Below are 20715 nucleotides of genomic sequence, written 5' to 3'. Positions count from 1 at the left end.
GACAATCAATAAAAGCACACGTAGGTTTTGTTCCGAATCCTGTTATCTTGTTCCGAAATTATCATTGTAATTCAACGTTTAAAAAAAATATGCGTATTTAATAGAGCGATTTCGATTTTTCCGTTTTCGTGTTTGATACTTTCTAAATAGATGCTGGCACTCTTTTGAATCTCTGCTTTTAAATTTGATACTTCTTTACAGACCACCAAGTTCACGTGCCACGAAATTCCCTAATAGAAGAGAAACTGACAGTATACAAGTTGCGATTCGGTTGAAGCAAGATATGGGATGGAGAGACCCCTCCGCCTTTGTGTTGGTCATTGTTTGATCGGAATCCTTTACAGACTTCTAGGGGGGATATGTTAGGTAACAACAGTCTAGAGTGTGTATAGGGATTGGACAGGTAAGGGGGGGGGGTTACCCCTCCGTCCCATATCTTGCCTGGTATAATTCGGTCCGTGCGGCGAATGCATTATTTTGGGGCCACTGGCATTTGTACTAGCGCCCTCTTTCGTTTTGTACGAAGGTTTAGTGTTTTACTCCGGTCTGTGTTTCCTGCTGGTGAAATAAAAAAACCGATTGTCCATTTGTTTCATAGCTAAGATACATTCCAACCAACGAAGGATTTATTTAAACATTGATTTTTGTCTGTATTTTGTTTGTAGACGTACGTGGGCTCTTGCTGCTATGCTGTGATCGGCCTCCGTAGAATTTCTTGCCGGTTACGATTACTTGCAGCCGTAAAAATAGCATCCAGCCGAAAATCAGGCGCGGCGAGCAGAAAATCTGGCCCGAATTTTGAGCCTGGTCGATAAGGGCCTAGGCATTATCGGTGAGGCCCACTGTTGCTTCAATTTGAAATAGACATTTAGATAGAATGTAGCTCTCATCAACACAAGAGCCAGGATTTTATAGTGTTACTTTGTTTTGCTATGTGGGTTGTGCAGTTGTTGTATTCACGTTAATTAACAATAACAGGACCAACAACATCCCGCACATCGGCTTGTCATGCAAGCTGTACCGTCAGCACTACAGCATCTGTCGCCGTGATTCGTTCGTGGGAGCGCGGCGGAGGATGGATCCCACAGTTTTTGTGGTAGCCTGTCATGCCTGTAGGCTGTAACTTTTTTGAAGGTTTTCAGTTTAATTTAACAGATCACAACAAACTGTCCATTGTTTATGGTTAACACCTTTCCGTGTCTTGTTTACAGATAAGTTTATCGTAATGGCTGGACCGTCTCCAAAGAAAGCAAAGACTGTTTTCGACCTTGTGTTTGTGACAGGAAATGCCAAGAAACTAGAAGAAGTGAGTCTGCTTAGCCGTGCTAATTGGTGTCAGCAAATGCCAACAGACAATTAGTGTCTACGAAGCCTTGACAATTTGAAAACGCTCTCTAAGGCCTCAAAAGAAGTATCACTGTATTCAGCAAAAACACTGTTGTCTGCTTCTATGTGAGAAAAAAGGCAAATTTACCTCCAGATTCCAGAAGAATTAAAAGCCAGTCTTTCGTGAAGAGAAGAGGACACCTTTCTTATTTTGATTGGCCATGCACAAACAAGATGGCAGCTTGTCGGGCTGCATAAGCTGCACTTCTGTCAACTATTCTGTCTTCATACTTTTCACTCGCATTTCCACATTAAAAAATTATCTTGAATAAATGTGATATATTTAATTTTTTCGGGGGCCTAATTAATTTTCTAAATGCATTACTTATGCATAAAAATGTTTGTATATGTCGTCAACATTTTGCTAATGCTTAGACGCTATATTAGAGCATGACCCAGTTACCATTTAGTTCATGTTTGGATTTGATCGCTTAGACCTAATCTTCGCATAGGGCGTCTCCTCTACTAGGAGTACATTTATGTTCCTTTGCTATTTGCACAATCAGGGGTGGTGATTTTATTTCAAATGTGAGCATCACAGGGAGCCAAGGTGGCCGTGAAATCTTCCTGGGCATGATGAGCAGGGGTTTAAATGAGTTTCCTAATTGAAAGATGTGATTAGAATTCTGTCTTGCTGTCACTGGATTGGAGAGCAGTACACACTAGTTACTCCCTGCTTTTGACACTTTTTGAGTTTTGGCTTTTCTTTGCTCATTTCGTCTTTTGGCAGGTTGTGGCAATCCTTGGTGACAAATTCAACGTGACTTCAAGAAATATAGACCGTAAGACCGTCAAATGACTGCTTGAAATAAATATCTTCTTCTTGATATGTGCACTTATTGGTATTTAAATTAAAGATTGTATTAAACAAAGTTAAATATTTCTCAGGCAGCTTGACAGGCATCAAACAGGGATATATATCTTTCTACAAAAGGCTTTTATTTTTTTTTAAATCATTCAAATCATTACAGCATTTGAATATTTACATTTGATTTTGGCAGTTCCTGAATTTCAAGGTGAGCCAGAGGATATTTCCATTGCCAAATGCAGGGAAGCAGTCAAACATGTGAGTCCTAGTGTTTGCTTTGCCCTGAAAAAGCAGAATCTACCAGGAGGTTTTATTTTCAGACGGAATTCAATAGACGGACACCACTTGACACCCTGTGTACAAATCTGATGAGACTTGTTTCAAACATTTTAAATACGTCAAAAATTTCACTGCTCTATTTGAGTTTTTAGGACATTTTAAATAGGTCACCACAGGGAAGAGTTAGTGGTGTCGCTATGTGGCATTCTTTCCTTTTTTAGGGAGGATTTGTAAGATGTAGGGGTGTTGAGCCCAGTAACTAATTAGTACTTGACATCTCTGGCTTTGTGTCTCTTGCAAATTGAAGTGCAAAGAATGTGGCAGTGGTTTCCAGCACATTGGAGGATTTTTGAGGATTCAAGAATTTGCTAGTTAGAATGCCATAAAAGGGCCGACCTCCATTGTTTGTTTTTTTTAGGGGAAGATACTTTGTTGTGATATTTATAGCGGTCATAATTTACAGTGCGTAGAAGGGCCAGTCGAATACAAAGTTTGGTAGCCTTCAAAGTGTGTCCCTTGCCATTGTATAGGGCTGAGTCAATTCCAATAAGTCACTGTTTTAATATTTGCCCTTCAATTCGATCGAATATCCGAATATTCGGTCGTACCGAGGGGCATATTGATGATGAACAATCCATGTACAAAATCAGGTGCAATAATGCACAACAATTGTACATTTTAACCACTGTATTAGGTTCTCACATCTGGGAGTATCTCCAGCCACGATTTATCAAGATTTAGAGATGAACAAGACTTCTTTCCCTTTAAAATTTTGTAATGAATAAATTAATTTTTTAATAATTGTAAGATTTCTGTTGCTTTTCGTTTGAGTCTGCTTGAAACAAGCTTCCACAGTACAATTTTTTTTCATTTCAAACAAGAAAAGTCTAACTTCATTTTCATGAATTTTGCATTCAAATTCAGAAAATAATATTCGAATATTCAATATGCGATCGAATATTGAAACATTTGGATATTCGGCACAGCCCTACCATTGTGTTTTCCCTAAAACTGTCTACATATGCCTCTGTCCTGGTTTAGGTGAAGGGCCCAGTTATTGTTGAGGACACCTGTCTCTGTTTCAATGCGTTAGGTGGGCTACCTGGTCCGTACATGTGAGTATGCCAACTGAGCTCACAGTTTCAGTCTCAAGTTTATTCCAATACATCGCTTCGCTTGGGCTCAAGTCCGACCTGGGTCAGTTTTTTTCTCGATTTGAGACACACGAGGTGGTTACTTGACATTTTCATCAGCACATTATTCATACCCAGTTTCCACCAAATGATTAGCAACCTTTCTAGGCAGATTTTGGAAGAAGTATTTGTCAACAATCCATAACCAGTTCAGGCAGGCGGTGCTGTGATTGACATCAAAGAGATGGTTACAATTTAGTGATAAAAAAATGCCAACTGGAAATTTTTTGGATTCAGATTTGTTGGACTTGAAGTTTTTTTTTTTTTTTTTCATCTCCCAGTGAGTGTTGTCTTGGTAAATGAAGTTCACATAATTTTTCTTTTATGAGTTTTGTAATATTTTGGGGGCCAAAACACTGATGGTCGAAATGGATTCTGTTGCATTTTATAAGTCATTTCATTGAAAAGTTTACCCTATGCTTTCGTCATTTTTTTTGGTGTGTAGAAAGTGGTTCCTCTCCAAGTTGGGCCCGTCTGGTAAGTGACCAACCAATTTCTCTATGGCATTTGATAAACCTAACAGACGGACAAGTTTAATCAAAATCACTTGTAGAACTGGCGTGGATTAAATTAAGCATAAAGGACACGGCATGGGTGATCAATCAGAAAACAAATTATAGAGTTACCTGTTAAAGCTGAGGTCTCTACCAATGAGCCACTTCCGACTTGCCGAATAGCTAGAGTGACCACACCTCAGACAACGCAGCGCCCTTTTATGCTTTGCCTCCCTCATGCTTGAATGATTCTGAAAAGAAAGTATGCATAGCTTGATTCTGGCCCAGCTGACTTAGGAGGGTAGGAATTTGGAGTAAATCTTACAGGATTAGTTTGAGTAACAGCCACACAATAAAGTTCAGTTACTCTGCAAAGCTGTTACTGATTTTGTACAACAACACAGTTATTTTGTACCTCGTGAACAGGAAGTTACTTTGTGGGCACTAGTTGCACTATTGCACAGTAGTCAATATTTTTCATATTCACCTGTGGCAGGACTGCATCGTTTGCTGACAGGCTGGGAGGACAAGACGGCCTATGCTCTGTGCACGTTTGCCTACTCCAGCGGCAACTTGCAAGACCCTGTACAGGTTTTCAAGGGCCAGACACATGTATGTTGCCCTCACTACATATATTTCCCTCTTGTCGGTTATATGCAGTAGCCTAATAGTACACTATGGACCGCAACAGCTGTGGTGAATTGCAGTGTTGGAATGCTCTGCCACTGACATCATATCATAGCCATCAGAATACTGCCATGTTACCTTGTTCCAGCTTTTGGTACGATGAGGGTCACTATGTCACTGTTTGGGATTATGTGGTATGCATGAAATTTAGGCTAATATAAATATGTAGTATACCATATACTTAGCACTGTGTGGTATGAAATAAGTCGGCTATTTCCTTAGAATGGGTTTTGGACTGAACAATTGATGTAGCTGTGACAGGAATAGAACCGGGGTACCAGATGTGGAAGGCAGGCTGGTTTTTCTAATTTTGGATTTCTTTTGAACTTCTTTCACCTTTTCAGGGCACCATCGTGTCTCCTCGTGGCCCTCCAAGTTTTGGGTGGGATCCCTGCTTCCAGCCGGACGGATTCACACAGACGTACGTCTTTCTTTTAATTTCCATTATTCAATGCAAGGCTCTAAAATGCAGCCTGGTGTCTTTTCCCATTTCCTAATCAATCCGCTCAAACTTGTCAAAGTCTAGGAGAACCATGCACCAATGTGTGAAATGCACACCATGCTTGCTCGTAAACTTAGAGCGACAGGTGGTTTTGTCACCATTCGGTGTCATTCAGGCAAAATTATTTCACCCACGTGCTGCGTCCACCATTATCTGCCATTGTGATCAGGTTGAGGGGTATCACCTATACAGTGCTTTCAGTGAACCGTTGTCAGCAGAATCCCTAAGACATTGAGCTGGCAAGGGCCAAGACCAACACACAGGTCTATGGGAAACAGCCAGAAGCCAGTGTCACTATAAGACTGGTACTGCAGACTACCAGGGAATAGTTTTCAACAGTCTTATAGAACTCCAACTTGCAATTAAAATGTTTTTTGGTTCATTTTTTTGTCCTGCCAGATATGCTGAAATGGAATCGGCGACCAAGAACAGTATATCACACCGGGGTAAAGCTCTCAAGAAGCTGGCTGAACACTTCCTGAAAATGACATGACCGTGATTAATTTCAACACCTCAGGGTTTTTAAAACAACATTTGTGGGAATCTTTCATGGCAACACTGCCATTGTAACTCAAGAAACATTCTACTCTTTCATTTGAGAGAGAGGAAAGAAACAATATACTCTCAACCTCCTTCTCAGGACCCTTCATATCCCTGTTTTAAAAATCGGAATTTATTTTCAAGGTTTTTTAAAATTCACATCACTACTTGTAAAGAGGTGTGTCTTAAATTTGAGAGATTAGTCATTATGAGTGTCTGTACATACCATTTTAAAGATAGAACGCAGTATCCTCAAAATTACAGACTTCTAACGTTGTACATTTTGTGCCTCTCCATTATGGATATTTTTATTTTTCAAAGGGATGTTTTGCCAACGGTCTTTAACAAGAGAAGACTTCACATCACACACGAAACAGTCATTTGACCTTGGTTCTTGGAAAACTACTTTTTTTCATTAAAATGTTATTTAAATTATATCTTTCAATTTGTTTTTGTGAAATTTAGTTGTACTATAATTCAATAATGAGCATATTCATCAGGGGAAATTTTGGTCATTTCTTAAATTTAAGTAGTAAAGTGTCAATTCTTGAGTTGACTGTTTGAAATATATAAACATTTACTGAGTTTTTGTTCATTTACCAGTTGTTTTCTGATTAACTTTTGGTTATTTGAATTTACTTAAAAACTAAAAATACTGTTAACATTATGTACAGTTTAGTATTAAAATTAAATTGAATTGATTTGTGATGGAAGACTATTTTCATTTGGCAAGAAATTATAAAAAAATGGAACAGTTTCACAAAGCTACCAAGTATTTGGTCTAAATCGCTTTTTGGCATGCTTCGTGTCCATAGTAACCGTGCAGAGAAGCAGGATGTAAAACTTGATATAACAATCTTGGGGATGTATGCAATGCCAATTACAGGCTTTGTCCCAATTGTGAATGACACCATGCATGTACATGTACAAACTTTTCCTACGCACCTGAAAAGTCGAACAGAGACATGAGCGGCCCCCTTCAACCCTAAAATCCAACATGAAAATCTTCACAGTAATTCCAAAGAAGAAGATGGAGAGTGCAGGGGGGGAAGATTCTTGACTAGAAAAATCTGAGCTAGGTGCTACATGCAGAATTTTGAGCTATTTTAGAAATGGAACAATTGATCAAATTCTCGGGAGCATGCCTAGTGGAAATGTAGTAGAATGGCCGAAGTTGCTATGCTTTGCATGATTACTTTTTCTGTCTTGTGTCAGTTAAAATAAATAATAAATCAGTCTGATCAAGACGATTTGATTTCTAAGTCTGTCGCATAAATTGAAGATTCTAACAAGATTTTCAAATGGTGAATCACGACATTCAGTCAATTAATGCGTGTTTGGGTACATCCATATACAGGGAAAATAAGGCTAATTGCATAATTACACACGATTTCAATAAATACATCAACAGAAACATCCTTTGTACAAATGTGGGTTAATAAAAAACATGATTGTCTAAAACTAATAGTCATTGGCAGCATTATTTTAGCAGGTTGGTAATTGTGTCCTCCAGTAAGCTGCTTTCTGAGTAAATAAAGCGAACAAATGAACACAAATACAAATATACATGTAAAATAGTAAGTTGGAAATAAATGGAAATTTTCTTCACTTGTGGACTTCATATGTACAGTACATCCTTAAAGACTGAATCTAGGCATTTAATACAATGTAGATGTGGAATGCATGAGCTTTTGTGCCATTCAGTTGAAAACTGATTGCCTATGGGGTCAAAATAAAGACAAGAAGCTTGTCATTGTTAGAATAACAAGTACTTGTTCCACTTAAGCAAACTTATGTCAATATTCAGTATCGTGAGTTACACATGAACCCAAGACCGCCAGAAAGCAGTTCAGGTGGCCTACCAACTCAGCCTTGCTTCCGTGGTTCTTCCCAATTTCTCAACCTTTATCCACTGGCAAAAGCCCGTATCCACACTATTAAAGCACAATGTGACCCTTTAAAATACAAGCAGTGATTGCTGGCAAGTCTGTGACGCCAAACTCTGGGCATCATCCAAAGAGGGGACGGCACAGATTTCTAGGTTAATCTACGGTGAGAACTACGTTCTGTAATTCTGGAATGTTGACGCATGCATGTATGGGATTGTGTCGAATGGGGCCACCCCAAAATTGTCCCCAAAAAGTTTGCATCATCCTACGAACCAGTTCATTCACTCTTAATACAATCATCACCATACAAACTGATGAAATATTCCATTTGTCTTACCCTTTCCCTTTTTCAACATTCCTTTCCCGGTTTTCTGAATCTACCAGGATGCAAAGGAAGGCCCTTTCCAAAGTTACCCTCAAACTCTCTAAATTCTGGGGTACCTTTTCTCGACACAATCCCTGGAAAATGGAGCAAACTAATTACTTTTCATCTAAACCACCAAAATTTAGAATTCACAAAAATATGTACATCAAAGCTGCTCTAACTACAATAAAAAATAAAGTTTCCAAGTAAAAGAAATTTGTGCTTTCATCTGAGACAAGATTTGTAACAACTGCAATTATACTGTTAAAAAAAATAAACAACAAATACAGGAAAATACATTGTAATTTCCAGAAGTTAGTGTCACAGATTAAATGGGTAAATAAGCTAACCAGTGATCAGAAATTCTGGAAAGCCCCCCTGTATTTTCCAGTTTGAATTTCATAATTTTTCAACTTCCTCTTCCATGAAAATCCAGGAACCTCCTTTAAATATTCAGCCACTGCAAACCAAGGCAGAAATTCAAACCTTGGCATGCAAGAAATTCAAGCTTTTTCGGATTTGAAAATTTCGGATTTAAAAAATCAATCAAAAAATTATACAAACAATAGAAATTGAAAAAAAAGATTTGGCTATCAACAGATATCTTCCCTGCTAAAGGCAACCTATAGCTGAGAAAAGTTTATCTGTAAGATTGATAAAATTTATTTCTTCTGAACAACTGGATTTCCCTTTCTAATCAAGTACAGGATATACATGTAGATGAAATAAGACAACAGATATCTTATAAACTCATCTATTCTGACTCTACTGAGCTCATCACATAAAATATATTGTTGATAATATAATATTACAAGAATATTACACAAATATCATACAAGTATTTTTTTAATATATACTACATACATAGAATAGATTACACAATTTATACAGAAGAATACATACACATTTTGCTATATTACATCTGTTTTTGATAGCTATTCAACTGAGATCCAATAAAATACATTCTGGTACAATTTGAGGTCATACAAAGATAAGCTGCTTAAAACGATATCACGAACAAAAGTATCTTGGAAGAGTTGTCGGGAATCTGTTAACAAAACATTGGCAGAGGAAACAAACTTAGGCAAACTTGTGAAAAATTGGAAATGAAGACAGGAAATACATTATTGTCAGCCTTTCGAACAATCTACATTCTACTACATTTGCATATCATGGGTCCTATCTTCTGGTAATAAATATTTGTACATCTGGCCATCAGAGGAACTCAAAATGAACTGAATAAAAGTGACAATACTGCGTCTCCAACAATATCCCACACACCATCCAATGAGACCCTCTAGGTGCCTAAAAAGATGTTCAATGAATTCCTAGTGATAATGGGGTTTAATGAGGTATTTGGGCGGCCATGATAGGGACTTTCTGACTAGATCCCACAAAATAAGTCTCAGTTTGCATTACAAATAGCAAACTGAATTCCTTGTTTTGATGTACCATTCAGTTTGGGATCCTGATGAAATGGATGCTATGTGGGTGAACGTTTGGAGAGCTCCTGTTGATCGTGCAAGTTTCCATTGAGTGCCCTGAACTCAACAGTGGCTGCAGTGACCTGTGCTTCATTTTGCCAAGTGGGGTCAGGTGCAAAACCCAGGTCACATTTGTACAGTGGAGTGACTTGTCTACACCCTAAGGAATATAAATACCACTTGCTGTGTTGTGCTTTTGTCATGCGCAGGGGGTTTGTTGTCACGAGTCGTGGCCGTCTCGTATCCAGGACATCCTCGTCCTTCGGGACTTGGTGATGTTGCGCTTGATGACGGCTCCAGGTGGGGGCTTTCTCTTCAACATGAAGTTTGGCTCCACGTTGGCGTTCATCGCATAGTAGACATTGGCATTGTCCGGTATATTGAGCTCTGGGAAAATATCAAATGCAAACTTTGTGCAAACGGTGTTGTGATTTCCATGAATGCTTGTTTAAGTGACAAGATTTTTTGAGTTGAAGTCAGTGAAAAATCTGGAATCCATTTAGCGATGTCAGGGAGAGCCGTAAAAAGTTAGTCTTACAAACTGTTTAGGCAAAAGGTACAAAATAAATATAATATACCGTAAAACCTCGATAAATTTACTCGTTTAAGTCAAAAGTCCGCTTGTCTTGGAGTGATGCTTTGTTCCCGCGAAAAGAATGGGCTTTTGTGTACATAAATACTTCCCCAAGTCAAATTACCAGTGGCCAAAATCTAGCTTAAGTCGAAGTTTTTGTGATGCTGATCCAAAAAAACGCTGCCAAATCATGTCAAAAAGTACAAACACGGGGCCACAAAACCACGGTCTGAGCTAAGTCATTGCTGCTGCCAAGCCCACATTGTCTTTTCACTCTCGATCCGCTTGCATGGCATGCATGCTGCGCGGTTTGCTTCATAAACCATGCCACACCGTAACTGCAACAATTTCGGGCTTTCAGGCTAGCCTGATTGCCACCGCAAGACCCATGCCCGGATGGACCAATCACTTCCTATCACAATGGTCACGGGACCACAGACAGCGATGTCATGAGAAAAACCCAGGTGAAACCAGGCCCAAATACTGCAAGCAGCACGCATCACGTTATAAACAAAATCGGCAAAAAGACCAAAGATTTTCCACACGAAGGTAGACCTTTAAACGTGATGAATTGTGTATCTATTCGTAGAAACAAAACTTCTAGACATAACAACAATAAAAAGTTTAGCAAAACGATTATTTATGAGAAAAAATGTTCCATGGATGATGAGAATGAATAAAAAACGGGAAAAAGCCACCAAAATGATGCTACCATGGAGCCAGTTGGAATGACTATGTCTACACATATGTATACGTGTATTGGCTCCATGGCTGTGAGACTTTCTTTAAGTAAAACTCAGGACAGATCACCAAGTCCACATATCTTGCATTCTCGTCTTCTCCTCACTGCTGGGCCATGTCCAAATGTTGTGGCTACGGCTAGGTCTAGGTCTGTGCCCTTGACAATTGTGTGGGTAGATGATAACAGTCATAGCCTTAGCTCTGGAAGCCTATTTCAGATGACTTACCTCCCATGGGTAGGCTCTGAACTAGCATGAACTCGGACAGGTTCTCCTCGGCTGGTAGGCTGTACTTTTCAGCGGCAGTTTTGATGACTGAGGGCGTGTGCTCTTGCTGCGTGATCTATACATGGAAATTGATTATTGATTCATAAATTTCAACAAAATTTGCTCTAAGTTTCTGCTGAGCACTTTCCTGAATCCTCCAAAATTCTCAACTCCATGTACAGAAACAGCGGCTGGGCTCCGCCTTCCTCAATCCCGCAAAATCTTCCAAAAACATCTCTCCAACAACTGTCCATCAAATTGTATCTGTGACAATACCAGATGGTACTGCTATACCCAGCCACTGGAACTGATTCCAGATTTGCCTTTCTCTGTTAAGTTTCAAATCCTCCATCGGAAAATTTTAAAATTCCCCAACTCAACACGCAGTTTGTACAGAGTTGGAAGCTCTAACAAAAGATCTGGTCTCACCCTGTGAAATTCCACCCTAAAGAAAAACCCCTAGGAATCTTAACTTCCATTCCTTATCCGCTCCAAGCGCAACAAGAAAGGGCCGCATTTTCTTTGATACTCACCACATAAGAGATCAATGGCGCATTTGACAAGGAGCATACTGAGTACGCGCAACGATTTTTTTCCCTTAATGTATGGTCTTTCCCTACTTGCAGAAAGCGCGCAGGAACCCGCTTGGAAAACTTACAACCATCTATCTTTCTTTTGCTGCTTGGGGGTGCACTTCAACAAGGGGCAGATAGGAAATGTATACTACAGGAAAATAACATTTTAGAGGAAATGTTTGGGTACTGACCACGATGCTCTTGTAGACATTGCACTCGCTGCCCTCCAGGGAGATCCTGATGATACGGCAAGATGCCGAGGGGAAGGTTTCGGGTGTCTTGTGCTTCTCTGGAACGATTAGCTGGGTCAGGTCCGTCATGGAGTAGGACGCTGAAATCTGGAAGAAATATATGCAACAAAAGTGAAAATCACAGAACTTGAAGGTAAGAAATGCTGGGTTATCTCCTTATGCACCAGAACACGTTCCAATAACATGGAACCCAGTAGAATTCACTGTGGAGAAGTTCCGGGGACTCTGAGTTTAAAAAGACAAGTTTCCCTTATGTTGAATTCATTACTGACTGCGTCACGTTCCAAATATACTCTACTTCCAGTTAAAAAAGTTCCACTGCCACATTGAGGGCTTAGTTTAACCACTTACTGCCGGGTGTAATTTGAACTTGCATGACGTAAAACTGGGAGATTTTCAAGATTTTCCGTTTTCAAAATCTTTCCAAAAATTATAACTTCATTTACTGGATGTTTACACCCACATGAATGCCTGTCTGGTGGCTACTCTAATCTGACAGACAACATATACTGACGCCCGAGTATTTCAGCCAGGCCTATTGTATTGTATTGCTCATTGCTGGAGCACTTTTGTCCCCGGTGGTAATCAGCTCACGCTGGATGCCACAAACAGTGGTATAATCTGTCAAAGCATGATGGATTTCCTCCTCAATTTACAACTGAAAAAATGTTAGAAATTCCCAGCATTTCTGTCTTTTGTTCTGAGTACGGTCTTTTTTAAAAACCCCGAAACCGGGCTCCCCGGAAGTGGTTGAGCTGCAATAAAGCCACAACAACAGGATACCAGATTTGATCACCATTCCTGATACCAGTCAGATTTTTTTCAGAGCCTGAAAATGCAGCTAGTAAAGCCTGAATATACGTATCTTGTTAAGGCCTGAATTTGGACCAACAATTGAAATGAAAATGCCTGACATCAGGCTCTTGTCTGACACTGGCATCCCTGTGCTGACAGACACATTTCACTCACCTTAAAATAAAACTTTGTTCCTGTTTTCACTTTTCAACTTTCTCAAAAGGTTTTAAGACTTCAAAAGCTGAGATGAATTTTTTTGCAGAGATGCCTGCAAGATAAAGTCAAGAGTAAAACACACAAAAAACATCAGAGAGGCAATTTATGAGTCTGGTGCTAACCTTACGCACCAGCTTCTCCCTTTCCTTCACCCCGCCGGTGGTCTTCCTGATCTCCCCCCGCCGCAGCGGTAGATTCTCCCCGCCATTCACTGAGGTGGCTGGGGAGCTCTCGCTAGAGAAGCTCATTCCATCCTCCAGGAGGGGGGTTTCAGCCGAGCCAGCTGAGCCTGTGGAGCTGGTGCTGCTCAAACTACTGCTGCTGCGGTGGCTCTTAGTGGTGTCCTCTGCTGTGTAGCTGAAGAAGCGCCTGGAAACAAGACCACACCTTTCATTATTTTCAGACTAGGGCTTAATGAATAGGCCCCATTCATGGGGCCCCAATTTCAGTCACATTACCAAACGTAGTGTATTTATTTGAAAACCTTACATTCAAAGAACCAGACTATATTCTACGATTTCATTAAAACCCCCAAAATCACCTGGTAACATCCCTTTGAGGGTTTCAGATTTCAGGAATACAACTCAATTGGGGATGCTGCGAATACGGTCTATTTCCATGCAGCCCCCTGGATTCAGACTTTCCAGTTCAAAGTAGCTTAATTTTTTTGAAGCATAATTGTCAAACTGTCAAATATGAATCAGAAATAATTTCTTCTGACTAACCTGAAGGCACTACCCTTCCTGTCTGGCGTGTTGAACATTGGAGACTGGGAGGTTGGCGTGAACCCAGAGATCTCGTCTGACACCTCACAGCTACAAGAACAGAACACCACAATGAATAGATTTCTAAACATGGAGAAGGCATAAGTTATCATTTGCATCATGTCTTTTTTTTTTGAACAAAAATTTTGGGGTATTACAAACAGTTGAATCTAAACATGCATGTCATGTAAATACCTCGACTTCTGATAAAGATCACACTTTTCAACCCTTGACCAAACCATTTTTTTTTCTTTTGAGTCTAAAAAAAACGGGCCTTGTCTGATCCAACAGTTTACTCCGAATTAGACTGGCAACATGACCCCACTTAACAAGAACAGGGCACCAGCTAGGGCTCAGGTCCATGGAGAAGCACAGCATAAACTGGCTTAGCACAAAAACAATCTCCTCAGCAAGTGCGAGTTACCAACCAAAATGCCATAGAGTGTAACGTTGCCAGTGGCTGGTTCTCTGCTGATAGTACCTAAGCAGTGTTTCCTGTTACGCAAATTTTGCACATCTCAATCCTGAAATTGGAAAGCAGCATGTCGGGTCGAATTCTGAATGTGCTTACCACTCGGCATAAGTCATGACGTTCATGTTGTTAAACCAGTCCACAAATTCTGGCACCAGCTGGATGCGGTAGTTTTTGGCCGCGTTCTGCAGCAGTTTGATCTGGGCAATCACCTCAAACTCCTGCCAAGCAAAGTACAAATAGCATAGAAAGTCTCTGTATTTCAAGTAGGTCAACTGCAAACGGGCACAACCGAAACTTCAGAGGTACCTCTTTTATTGGTGGTCACACGGTTTGCTCCACCATCTTAGAGTTGCGTACCTAGTGTGGGCATTTTTTTCTTCTTGTGAAAATATGCACTTTTACTAAAATAGTTCACACTTTTTTATGCTGGGTTTTGTTGATGGGTTCCCTAACTGTTCCTTGTTCTTTTGCTATGGTAACCCTGACCCCCAGAATAACCTCTGAACCTGCTTTTCAGAGAGGGGGAACTTAGTTGGACCTGGCTTAGTCCACACAAGGTTCAAACAGCCTGCATTATGAGGACCTGCTTTGTTTTCAGGTCCCCACACAGACGGCCAGGTTGGCACATGCAGTGTTTGCTGACTGACAACGGGCCGCTGCATACTTGGGCAGGAAACTGTGCCTACCTTGCGCTTCTTCTCAAAGTTGACGAGGCCGTCGCCTATCGTGTCTGGGTAGGCCACGTCGATCTTGATCAGATCTGTCAGGAAAGTACCCAGGTAAGGTACGGTACCATGCATGCGCGCCTACAGAGAGAGAGAGTATGTGAACGGAATGTGTGAAACAAAGTGTTTCACCTTACGGTCAGGCAAAAACAAAAGATCTCCAACTTTTGGTCTGAAGCAAACTTTATCGCATAAAAATGTTAAAAATTCTATTTTCTCATCTTTGTTGTTTTCACACATGCTTCAACCACATAATTTTTCACCCTTTACCTTGATGTATCACTCAGTAATTCTTATCAATGTGGATTTTACTGGCAGTAGCTGAAACAACTAGAATGGCAGATTTTTGAGGATATTTTTGGTATTTGCAAACAAGGAAATAAAAGGTTTGCATGGCTGCCATCTTGCAGGCCAGTGCTTTTGCACAAAGGAGGTTCCCTTGTGGAATAAAAGAACTGCCCTGAAGGATGGCTACCATGCAAAGCCTCTATACCCCTTTGAAAAGAAAGCAAAAACAAAACAAAGAAACCACAACTCACACTTTCCCGCCTCTGCCCTGAAGCCTTCTCATTGCTTAGCCTCCGCACCAGGTTCAGGATGGGCTTGCGGGATATCCTTGGGGAGTCCACGCAGGCAAACTTGGCTGTACCCTCCTGCAAGACACACAAGACAAGAAATGTCAAATCAACGCACAGTTGGTTTGGAGACTAACACTCCATAGTGCACTCTAACCTATCTATGAATGAGGTTTTTCCACTCAAGCGATACTCATTCACAGCACTACATGTTTACTAAAGCCTGCTTTAAACAAACAGATGATGTAGTTTTTTTCACGGAACTTATATGGCCCTGCTGGCCAGCCAATCAGAGCCAACGGCTAGAAACAAGACCACGGCTTTCGATTATGATAGCCAACTCTGTCAGTCTGTGTAAATACTCTGGTCAAAATCACGGGGTCAAGATACGGATCAGTTCCAAAAACGTCACTTTGGAATATCAAATTCAAAGCACCACGCTGCAGTGGAAACAGCAAAGTCTACATTTTCCCCAAATGGCAGTAAGTCGAGAATTGACTTCTTGCCAAACTGTGTTTAATTTTGACTTGTAATGTCACATATCTGAGTGAAATGAGCATGCAGATACATGTATGTGAAACCAAAGTTTCAGCAGTATATTAATAATTTCCTGGGTGTGTCCGTGCCAATATGATCTTACTCAAATTCTGAAAATACGCTGCAAAGCTAATAGACCGTATTTGCGGCATTCCCAATTTCAGTCGTATTCCTGAACATACATTATCAATTTGATACCCGTAATGGGGTGGTACCATGTGATTTGGGGGGTTGGAATGAAATCATAGAATATCATCTGGTTCTTTGAATTTAACGTTTCCAAATAAATACACTACGTTGGGGAATATGACTGAAAATGGGTCCCCACAAATAGGGCCTATTCATAATTCCAAGGGTGCCACAACAACATCTAATTATGACATATCATTTGTATTGCTGTTATGTATTGTCAGTCAGGCCTAAAAGAATTGTGCAACATTGTTAGTAGAGTCAAAGTGAACACTTCAGTGAAAACTCCCAAATTACAAACTGAAAAAAAAACAAACCAATTTCGAAGTAATTTCTCTTTCCTGTAAATAGACACTTCCTGCAACTCATCTATTAATTTGACGACGTGATTTCTCCGAGTGACTCCTCTAACAAGCTCTAGGGACCCACACAAGATAGAGATTCTGGTACAATGTCGGCCAAGATAAGCCCAAGCCATGTGCTTCATTTTAACGTGCTGCTCCCCCCCCCCCCGTGACTCAGGACTTCACATTCTAAGAATAACTGGGACGGTCGGAATCTCAGAACTTCCGGCATGCCAGAAATAGAGAGCACTTTAGGACCTCCTGGGGATTACCACTAAAGACTGGGGACTTTAGGATCTGGCTGTCAAACTTCCACATTTGGCCGAGTCAGTATTCATGCCTCTCTTGAAGGAACTTGTGTAATAATTTTGGAGGGCAATCTTTGCAATGCACTTTTTTGTCAATTACCCCTCCCAAGTCACTCTTTGGATCACTTGGTAAACACCTCAAAGAAGCACAGCTGTGTCGTGTTGTGCACTGCACCAACAGTCCCTCACAGGAATATCAGATTGCACTTTTGTGCTGCCCAACAACTGTGCTTCACTGTTTCATGTGCATAATTGTGCAGTAAACCAAATGCAGTGAAGAGGACTGCACAAAAGACCCTGGGTCATTTTGTGCTGGCAATCAACTGTGTACACACTGAACCTGTGAATGTTTGTGTTCCGTATAGAAAACACATGCAAGAGAGTGACTGTGGGCACTCGTGCATATTTGTGCTGTGAAACCAAAGGAGGGTTAATCTTGAAATGTTTGACCTGCCTGACGTGTATTATAACACTGTATGCTCAGTGTATGACCCGGAGGCTTGTGAAAAAAACCCACAAGAGTACTCGGGTGGGACTCGAACCCACAACCTTCTGCTTACTAGTGCAGTGCTTACAAGCTTGCCGGTGTCGGCTGGCTGGTTTGAATCAGATGTAGCGGTGGGTACAGTGAACAACTATTTCCAATTTGCACCTTTTTATCCCAGTGTAATTTTCAATGATTTCAATCTCATGATAACATTTTCCATGAAAGCCTTGTTGGTGAATTTGTATGTATTATCAACCCAGTTTTTTCCCTTTTTCCCACTGGCTGTCCTTATTTAGCCTACCTTCACGAGCAGCTCTCGACTCATTTCAAAATTGTTGTCGTCCATGAATATGCTCGCTAGGTCCTCAAAGAGAAGCACGTGTGCCCTGAGAGAGAAACAGTTTTGGTGAAATGGACATGCCATTAAGTCTCTAAACGTCAACTCCGTCTGGTCACAGAAAAGGAAACTTGCAAGTTACATGTTCTTTTTGACTTCTGCAAATTCCATCCAACGGTCTCGTGTTTTGTCAAGAATGACGACACCCAATTAGAAAGCTGGGCCCAATTATATAGAGCCGCTTTGCACACACGAAAATGTTTGCTAAGGACAAACAGGTTTATCGGTTAAATTGTCATGTAATGGATACTGCTTATTACTTGTACTCAGCTGATTTCCTGCTTAGCATGTAATGATAAACAACATTTTCTCCGGAGCTGGGCCCGCATTTCGGTGAGATTCAAGTTACAGACTAAATTCATATATACCACTCGTGGAATTCTTGGAGTCTGAGTTCTACACTATCAAAGATAAAAATGACCCCCCAAAATTACAGCCGACTAGAAACACAATTATTTATGCCATTTCTCTGATGCCTGCGTGTCCTGCCAGAGGCCTCAACCTCCCCTGTACCTGGGCACTGCATTCCAGACTTTCCTCAGTCGGTGAACGGGATGGGTCTGCAGACCGGCGATGATGGCTTTGGCAGAGGAGAAGTTCTTCATCTCTCGACACACCTGTCGACGGAAATGAAGAGATCACTGAACCCTTCTGAGAAATGACACAGACAGTGATGATGAAATTTGATCACGCACCATGTGTCAACCAAAGGTTTCAAGACTGCACCAAGAACCCAACGCTCGGGTGGGTAAAAAAGTCTTTTAAGTTTGGCAAAGAGTCCCTACAAATCTTACTGTCTCAATTTTATACTGTAAGCTGGAATAAATAGTTGATTTGACCAGTTTTATAACCATAAGGGTTATAATTAACAAGGTCTTATGCATGAAATTTTATGTTTTATCAATAATGTGGTTCAACCTGTAACTTACATGTAGTTTTGGTAACTTTTAATTATAATTTTAATGGTAGTTTTTATATAACTGTTATGAATGTGTAATCATTATTCTTATTATTTTGATATGTATAGCGCAATTAAATATTGTTAATAGAAATGGCGCTTAAGAAATGAAATAAATGTTAAATGTTCTTAAACTTTAATGAGGTTAATGAAGTTCAGGTCAGCCATAAGTTTTAGTCAAACCTGCTTATTAAGTGCTAAGAATGTGGTTTCTGGCTTCTACATGCATGTACATGTAACCCTCCAACCTCACCCACTCCTTACATTTCCACCCGGTGAACAAATAACACTGTGGCTTGTGCAACCATTTTGAACATGATAGAAACCGGAGCCATTACTTCTGCTCTTGCTGAGGTTACACAGCGCCCTCTACTTGCAATGCACCGACCAGATAGAGAAACGGAACACTGGTCGTCCATGAAACTTCTATCTGCAGGCATGTTTTGGCAGGGGCCAGGGTCTGAATCCAGCTGCTGGCCTGTATGTTGTGTCCATGGGCAAGCCACTTAACACCTACTTGCCTCTCTCTTTTCGGGAGTAGACATGGGTACTGGTATTGGCTAGGGATATAGATTGCCATCCAATCAAGGAGAAAGAAATCTTGTCAGTCATGTCATGCCAAGGAAACTGAGGAACATCGGCTAGACGAGCCACATAGGCTTTGGACAGACTCAACTTTGACAGAGTCGTCAGCTGAAAACAGGAGCTGCTCAAACAGAGGCAGTGTGGTTGTACGACCCACTAAAAAAAAGCCCCCGTAATCCTTGACATTTGCAGTCAGCCGTTGATTTCCATGGCACAGTCTGAGTCATCACGTCACTGTTCCAGACGGTATATTTGCAATGCCGCCATCCACTGAACATCTGTGGTTGGTTTATTTCAAGGTTTTGTGAGTCACAGGTCCTTGGGGTGTCTACATGCACTGCCAAGTTTTATATAACATCTATGAGAAAGGGATCGACTGTCATCTTAGGGCAGAGTATACTACAAATTCACTGAACAGCTGGGTTCTCTACACAATCCCCATAACTCGGTCCTAAGTTGCCTCACAATGGAAAACTTCCCCATAATCCAGTGAGGGCCTGCTGGAGTATCTACACTGAAATGTCCCCAAAACTCGGTCCTAAGTTGCCAAACAAAAGAGAGGAAAAAAAAAAGCAAGTCTGGTCCGAACAAATTTGGCTCATCAGGCCGGTGCTCATCTCCGGTTTCCTTGGCATGAAATGACTGAGAATATTTCTGTTCCACCAGGATAGGATGCCAGTCCATCGTAGGTTGCTTCCTCAGCTAATGCTGGTACCCATTTATACTCCTGAGTGGAGAGAGGCAAGCAGGGGTGAAGTGGCTTGCCAAGGGCCACACCATATTGCCAGGAGCTGGATTCGAACCTCTAACCCTATAATTGGAAGTCACAGACCTTAACTACTTGGCCATGTGCCCACCTCTAACAATCGAAAACTAACCATAATGCAGTGAGATAATCCAGCTGGGCCTCCCTGCATTAGGAGGAAGTTTCTATTGTTAGGCAAATTAGGACAGAGTTATGGAGACATTCTTCAGTACCCACAACCTTTTGGTACCCACAAAATCAGTGTAATGTACAAAACATGTACATGTATGCCCATGACTTTTTGCATTACTGACACACTTTTATCTGAAGTGTACACCCAGTACATTGCAAGTCACGAGTCACGAGTGTTCTAGGCTCCGAGTCAAAATGCTTCTGAGCAATGTTATAAAAGTTGATAAACTGACAAGCTTGAATTTGGCAATTTTAGAAAGACTGTATAATATAAAACATATGTCGGTTCTTATCGATACATTTTAGAAAAGGTAAATATGAAAAATATTTACATTGCATTATGGGCCCCCCAAAAAATTCAGATTTCCCTCAAGTGAGCAATTCATCATT

The 20715-nt window shown here is 40.7% G+C and overlaps 2 protein-coding genes across 8 annotated transcripts in view; one reads left to right on the top strand and one right to left on the bottom strand.

The window, feature by feature from the left end:
- The first annotated feature begins 710 nt into the window (after positions 1-710).
- itpa (inosine triphosphatase) lies at positions 711-6173 on the top strand. Of its 2 annotated transcripts, none has more exons than XM_022228660.2 (9): positions 711-832; positions 1212-1306; positions 2117-2168; positions 2388-2452; positions 3515-3588; positions 4112-4143; positions 4657-4772; positions 5192-5268; positions 5749-6173. In XM_022228660.2, the coding sequence occupies exons 2-9, from the start codon at positions 1226-1228 to the stop codon at positions 5840-5842; spliced, it is 591 nt and encodes a 196-aa protein (XP_022084352.2). In that variant the 5' UTR covers positions 711-832; positions 1212-1225; the 3' UTR covers positions 5843-6173. The 2 variants fall into 2 exon arrangements, with proteins under 2 accessions (XP_022084352.2, XP_022084351.2); XM_022228659.2 differs by lacking the exon at positions 711-832 and adding an exon at positions 852-1112.
- LOC110975830 (ral guanine nucleotide dissociation stimulator-like 1) overlaps positions 5979-20715 on the bottom strand; it is a 36066-nt gene continuing 21329 nt past the window's right edge. For 5 of the 6 annotated variants that reach the window (XM_022228651.2, XM_087143179.1, XM_022228652.2 and 2 more), the window contains exons 8-17: positions 18359-18462; positions 17750-17834; positions 15548-15661; positions 14970-15089; positions 14380-14501; positions 13770-13859; positions 13167-13413; positions 11974-12120; positions 11169-11283; positions 5979-10013 (exon numbers count right to left, since the gene is read on the bottom strand). In XM_022228651.2, coding sequence (XP_022084343.1) covers positions 9847-10013; positions 11169-11283; positions 11974-12120; positions 13167-13413; positions 13770-13859; positions 14380-14501; positions 14970-15089; positions 15548-15661; positions 17750-17834; positions 18359-18462 — 1311 coding nt within the window. In that variant the 3' untranslated portion in view covers positions 5979-9846. The remainder of the gene's footprint in view (positions 10014-11168; positions 11284-11973; positions 12121-13166; positions 13414-13769; positions 13860-14379; positions 14502-14969; positions 15090-15547; positions 15662-17749; positions 17835-18358; positions 18463-20715) is intronic. The other variant, XM_022228650.2, reaches the window with a different exon arrangement.

This window comes from Acanthaster planci, linkage group LG11 (assembly GCF_054643075.1).
Source record: "Acanthaster planci isolate LZ-2023a linkage group LG11, COTS_SCS, whole genome shotgun sequence".
NCBI lineage: Eukaryota > Metazoa > Echinodermata > Asteroidea > Valvatida > Acanthasteridae > Acanthaster > Acanthaster planci.
This window is presented reverse-complemented; position numbering and strand designations above follow the sequence as displayed.

Bases quoted from the DNA above. Each gene is read 5' to 3' on its own strand.
- itpa (XM_022228659.2), top strand. From the start codon at position 1,076: ATGGATCCCACAGTTTTTGTGGTAGCCTGTCATGCCT. The intron at 2,169-2,387 runs GTAAGACCGTCA...TGATTTTGGCAG, and splicing joins GACTTCAAGAAATATAGACC to TTCCTGAATTTCAAGGTGAG. The intron at 4,773-5,191 runs GTATGTTGCCCT...TCACCTTTTCAG, and splicing joins TTTTCAAGGGCCAGACACAT to GGCACCATCGTGTCTCCTCG.